The sequence below is a fragment of the Eublepharis macularius genome, chromosome 5 (assembly GCF_028583425.1).
Source record: "Eublepharis macularius isolate TG4126 chromosome 5, MPM_Emac_v1.0, whole genome shotgun sequence".
Taxonomy (NCBI): domain Eukaryota; kingdom Metazoa; phylum Chordata; class Lepidosauria; order Squamata; family Eublepharidae; genus Eublepharis; species Eublepharis macularius.
The window spans coordinates 78,240,496-78,247,053 of NC_072794.1; the positions used below are offsets into that span (position 1 = coordinate 78,240,496).

At 35.8% G+C, this 6,558-nt stretch overlaps 1 protein-coding gene across 1 annotated transcript in view; it reads left to right on the forward strand.

The window, feature by feature from the left end:
* KANK4 (KN motif and ankyrin repeat domains 4) overlaps positions 1 to 5,347 on the forward strand; it is a 54,542-nt gene extending 49,195 nt beyond the window's left edge. Inside the window, exons 11-12 of the mRNA XM_054980566.1 lie at positions 446 to 646; positions 2,286 to 5,347. Coding sequence (XP_054836541.1) covers positions 446 to 646; positions 2,286 to 2,375 — 291 coding nt within the window. The 3' untranslated portion in view covers positions 2,376 to 5,347. The remainder of the gene's footprint in view (positions 1 to 445; positions 647 to 2,285) is intronic.
* The last annotated feature ends 1,211 nt before the right edge of the window (positions 5,348 to 6,558 follow it).

Below are 6,558 nucleotides of genomic sequence, written 5' to 3' on the forward strand. Positions count from 1 at the left end.
TTATTGCTGTAAGGCAAGGTTTGTTGTTATATTATTTTTAATGAACATCATAACCCATCTTAAGTCACTCGTTGGGAGAAAGGCAGGTTAAAATGCTGTCTTTTTTATTTATCAGTAATGAAATCCCTTAAAAGGCCATTTTGTAGAATTTGAAAAGTACAAAGATAATAAGAAATGAAACACAATAGATTATTATCAAAAAGAGTCCAGTAGCACCTTTAAGACTAACCAATTTTATTATAGCATAAGCTTTCGAGAATCAAGTTCTCTTCGTCAGATGCCAGGCATCTGACGAAGAGAACTTGATTCTCGAAAGCTTATGCTATAATAAAATTGGTTAGTCTTAAAGGTGCTACTGGACTCTTTTTGATTTTGCTACTACAGACTAACACGGCTAACTCCTCTGAATAGATTATTATGTATTTGTGTTTATTGTCATTTCTAGGGTGGCCAGACTGCCTTAATTCTAGGTGTGAGCCATGATAGAGAAGATATGGTAAAAGCCCTGTTGGCATGTGGTGCTGATATAAACCTTCAGGATGACACTGGATTGTCACCTCTTATGGTTGCTTGTCAGTATGGTAACATTGAGATTGTGAAGCTTCTCTTGAGTCATCCAGGCTGTGATAGTAACTTAACTGACAAGGTAAGAGAAATGCATGCGTGCACGAGTAGTACAAAAACAGAACTTCCAGTCAACCTTCCTGTTTACTAAAAATGTAATTCAAGATGGAATTTGTGGGTTGAATTTTGTTGTGGATTTAAAGACAATCTTACAGAAATCCATTACAATTCAGACAAATATGTCCTGGACTTGACAGTCAGATCTGCTTGAAAGGATTCAGTGTAGCTTATTTTGCTCACAGTTACATTATACTGTGGGGTTTGTAGTCTTAAATACATTTTAAATGTATGTACATCCATAAGAATAAAGTTCCCATGATGCAGTGCATTTGTGAGCAAAATAATTGCATGAGAATGGTACCAAAGATTTATGCAACAACTATAGACTATAAAACTTATGTTACAAGAAGACTGTGACTGAACTACATATGTGAAATTTTATTATTTCAAACTATTCAGAGAACTCCCTAGTTTATTTTCCATAGAATTGGGGCAGAAGCTAAACTCCATGATTCTTTAATTGTTATTATTTCTTACTTTATTTATTAAAATATTTAAATATATATTTAAATGTCTTTATCCCTCATTTCTCCTGCAAAGCAGGACCTAAGATGTCTTATAGAAGTTGCTATAAAAAACCTAACACTCAACAATATTGCCACTCAGACAATCTCACATGACAAGGCTTTGGTCACAGGCAGAAGTTCTTTCAGTGCCCACCAGAGTGGCACAAGATTCCCCAACGTCACATCTCTTTTCAATGGCTGCTGAACCAATAATGTGAAGTAACTTCTGGGGAAAACTCAGAAGTGACACCAATCCTCTTTAGGAATCACCAGAAACTCTGGTTTTACCATAGATTTTTCCAGCGATTCCTAGAGAGGCATGCCTTCACATTACAGCATTGCAAAGGCTGCTCTTCCCAATGTTCCCCGCACCTAGTCTCTTGCTTGCCAAGCCCTACCAGTTTTAATCATGGGGAAAGTATCCAAGTACGTCAAATAAGTAGCAGTTTATTTCCTTTCATAGTTCAGTTTTCTAGTGTGAAATAAGGTTTACTTAGTGGTGACTAGAAATGAGAAAAACCAGCAGAGTCACATCATACTCTGTCTCAAAGCCTGATTTTTAAGCAGAATTTTCTAGCCAAGCAAGTCTGAGACAGGACCATGACTTGGATTGTATCTTTAATTGCATCTACACTAATGCTGCTGGAGACTGCGTTTCCTTTAACAAAGAGCTCATGTTTATTCTATATAAAAAATAAAGGGCCTGCCTTATGAATGGGCAATCTACTTTGCTGCACCAGCAGAAGGATTTTGGCTTGTCATTGTGTATTTTGTGGATTGGTCAGCCAAAAATAGGAAGTCAGTATATTGCAAATAAATGGTTTGTGTTGTTTGGAATGCTACATTGAAACCATCATAATGGCTAACAAATTTTACTAAAACTGGTGAGTTCTCCTGCCGATGTACATTTTTTCTTTGAAGGGATAAAGTATTTGTCAGTTCAACACAGATACTTTGTTGATTTAAATATGGTGAATATTTTCATTTAGATAGAGTATGCAGCTTTATTTATACTTCTTGTGACAGTCTGAGAAAAGTAGATCAATAAGGATGGCTGGCATAATACTAACCTTCTGTCATTTTATTTTCATGTAGGCTGGTAATTCTGCATTGTCCATCGCTTTGAAATCTGCCCACGCAGAAATTGCAGAGATCCTCCAGGCCCACGTACAGCACAGTCTCTGAATACATAAAGGGAAATTGAAAATTATGTATGTCAGAATGAAGAATTGATAACAAAAGACTTATTCATTTAGCCAGCTCTCCAACAAGTTTATATGCCAATTATTGTAGCTGATAACCGCTTATTTCTCTACATATGGAAAGGAGGAACTATGCCAGCTATTTGCATACATTCCTAATCACTGAGTCACCCATTAAGTCTGCTTTTAGGGTCTTAACCTATGCACAGTGGCACCAATAATCCAAAATGGCTATTATTGCATTGTCTTTTATTAACCGTAATTGTACTTTCAAAACTTGCTGGTCTCTTACTAAACTGGTAGCTTCTTCAAACTTATTTTGTAACTTGCTAAACTGTTTGTCCTTTGATAAGGACAGTGGATCAATTCATTTGTCCCCAGGCAGTAGTTCTATATTTTCCAAGAATGATGGCAGAGCATCCATCAAATATGGAATGTTGTATATTGAAGGGTAAGTATTTTCAGTTATGACAACACAAACAAAACCAAAGTTGTTCAAGGTTCAGTGAAGATACAGATAACAACAGCTATTATTTATAATATTTAAAGTATCCTAATGGCCCTAATGCTATCAATCTGTACCAACCACCAACAGGATAGATCTGCCTCCATGCCAGGAAAATCTGTCTTGATTCCCTTATTTTGTGCCTGGGTCTCCCACTGGATCTTGAACATCCATTGGTTGCTGTGTAAGGGTCTCAGAAAGTACCAATCCTACCAGTATAGAGCACATGTCCTTATCAGGGTCATGGATCAACTACCAGTGTAGTACCACTGGTAGCTACTGCTGTGTTATGGCAGTAGTCAGGGCCTGATCACAATACTGCCCCCCCAAAGTATTGACAGGTACCAGTTGCACTGATATCATGCCTGAGGACCTAGCTAGGTGTTACAAGAGAGTTCTGTCCTCTCTTGTAATTTAATTTTATGCAACAGGTATCCCATTTACCCTGTGTGAAATTAGACATTACCAAGAGAGAGCATGTTTCTTTTAATGTCTAGTTAGTCCTTGATGCCAGCTTCTTTGGCACTGGAGCACCACATCAGTAGAATAAACTATGAATACTGATCTTTTACACTGGAAGTTCAGCCTTTATTCCTTATAGCATAAAAATTTTAAGCACAATAATAAAGCAATACTAAAACTTGTTTTTGTAACTTTAGATAATAGTGTCATTTGTATCACAAAGCATGTCTCAACTAACTTGTAAGTTGTATTGTGATATTTATTGTTATTGATTTCTTTAAATACCAGCAGTCAGTGATTATTTGGCATATAGCAACAAATACAGATTGGACTAATTATATACAAATATTGTATTTGGTTTATATGGCTCTGATGTAAGAATGAAAAGCTAATTGTTTAGGTATATTCAAACATACATGAATTAGTTTCTGTATATTGTGAAAGCAAGTTTGTTTCCCATCTATTTGGAAATACCACGTGTGGCTTTCTTGTTTCTAATTGAATTTAAATTGGCCAGCCAAGAAGAAGCTTTGGAATATCTCTTACTAGAAGTTCAGACACAATTAAGATATTTTGCACTTTAAAAAAAATGAACACAAAAAACAATATGACTTGATCATAAACTTCCCTGGGAGGATTACAGTTGTTTAAGATATTTTCATATTTATGTTCTGAAGAGCTATTTCTGATTATGGCTACATATGGAAGGTGCCTTTTGGGCAAACATCTGTTCTCTGGTTTCATCAGACTAAAATGCTGGATATCCCTAACTTGGTAGATTGAAATCTGTTGTAATAATTCAGTTGTCATATTGTTCTATTTACTGAGTAACCTTCCACCCACAGGGTAGTCAAAGTTCTTCCATGGGTTTTGGCAGCCTTCCAGGACTCGCTACAGTGCATCCAAAAGGCAGATTTTTTTAAATTTTCATTGTTCAATCACTATGAATTACAAACATACATGCCATAATCCCAAGAACTGGGCAATCAGTTATTTCCTTCCATTGAAGCTTTTGGTTCTCCCTTAAAAAATAGCAGCAGCTGCTTCATATCCCTGCTTTGTAAAGCTATTATTTACTTTAATGTAATGAACTTGACATATTAGTGTCTTTTTTCAGATTTGGTCATGGAATGAAATGTTTGAAACTCCTCAGTTTAGGTATATCTATGTCAGGTCATTTTTGCTTCTGGGATGATCATGTTGCCTGACCTTTTATCGAAGGATTTCCCTTGTTTTTTCCCTTTCCAACATAGCCTCTGTGACTTCAACAGTTGCATGATATACAGAAATACAACAAAGCTACACAATTGAATTCTAGCATACCATGCAGTTGTTAGCAGTGTTTTGTTCAGAAAAAAGCAGTGATTCTATTCCTGTAGCTATTGAATGGAGGTAGGCGCTGCTAAATTTGAACAGTCACATCTGAGCAGGGAAAGTAAGGTTCAAATATAGGGTAAGAGATTTGAAATATTAAAATTGCATTCCTTCAGCATTATTATGGTATAATGAATGGAAATTATAATTTGCATTAACCTACATAAAAAGGAGAATGAAGCAGATGCGACCTTTGTTGTAAGCTATAATTGAAATTAGTCTTGTAAATGTGTTGACAGAACACCTATTTTAATTCTAATAAGTCTTTTGTGATTCCACTGATGGGAAACTCTATAAAATGTTTAAACAATGCCAGTATTGATAAATTTAGCCACAGACTTTGAGAGGTAATCAATGAATAGTATGGCTATGTAAGGCTGAAACAAGCACAAAATCAATTTGAGAAAACAGCTGTGCTGTCAGAATTAGCTTATATATTATGCACTCTGAGTGAAAATAATGGTGACCAAAGCAAAGTGAAGGGATGTTTTAAAAATTTTAAGTTCTTATTGAGTGTTCTTGTTAAAAATAAAACAATGGGCTTCCATTAGTTATTAAATTGCTGCACTGAATTTGGACCAAAATAAAAATGCTCCAGATAGAACTATCTTTTACCTTCCTGTCATTCTGTTCTTTTTTCTTTCTCTTCTGCTTCCTCATTCTATTTTTCTCCAACTTTGTCTACATTTGAGCTAACTCTGTGCTACATACTTGTTTCAGTAATGAGTAATATATGTGTATTTTTGTAGCTAAATGTCTGCAGGTAGGTACAAAAGTTCTCTTCAGAAACATCCTTAAGATTTTAAAAGACATGTTTTAGATTTGCTGTTGAAGAGATATGTTTATTTGTATTGCTGATGTACCTGAGTAGATAAGATAGAAGTACTAGACACTGTGTAAAAAGCAGACAAGGTTGTTGAGCGCAGCAGACTGAAATAGAAGAAGTCTCTTCCAGCAAGTTGTCGTGATATAAGCTCAAAGATATGTGAAGAATGCAAACATCGACTCCGTGGCTTAATGTGCGGTCTCCCTGAGTCGAAGTCTCCAAGGAAAATGCAAAAATGGTGAGTCCTCTGACTTAAAAATAATCAACAGAAACTGGCCCCACTCTTGTGTATTTTAAAGCACAGAACAACATTCTTTCCGCTCAGGAAAAAACAGCAAAAGTGCAGGAAAACAGAAACATCATTCTGACTTCAAATATGCAATGGTAACACACTGGCTATAATTCTCATTACAGTTATTTGGATAAAGTTCCACTGATATGTTGGTCCTGTGTTCAGACTCAGATGTTTTATTCAAGTTAATAGTTAACTAGTTATTTTTGTAAATGATAGCTTTGTATGCTTGAAGTACAAAAAAGGTAAAGAGAATAGAAGAAATTCAGTTTATACGCTGACTAAAGGGTTACAGATGCATACTCAAGGATATATGAATGAGGCATCCTAGGTAAAATACCATATCTAGAACCTTCCTAGCACGTCATTTTAATCACAATACAAGAGCCAGGGCAGTGTAGGGTTTGAGTGTTGGATGAGAATTGGAAAGATCCAGGTTTAAATATCTGTTTAGCCAAGAACCTCAGTGGGAGACCTTGAGCCACTCATTTTCAGCCTCACCTACCTCATAGGATTGTGAAAATAATAAAGGGGGTGGGAATCATATATAGCAGCCTGAGTTCCTTGGAGGTACGCAGAATAAAATGTGACAAATTATAAATATTTTCCCCGCTGGAATCAATTCAGGTATTCATCTGCAAGTCTTCAAGAGTTGAGTAATCGCACGAAACAAAATCATATAAAGAGATGAAATTCCCTTATACTGA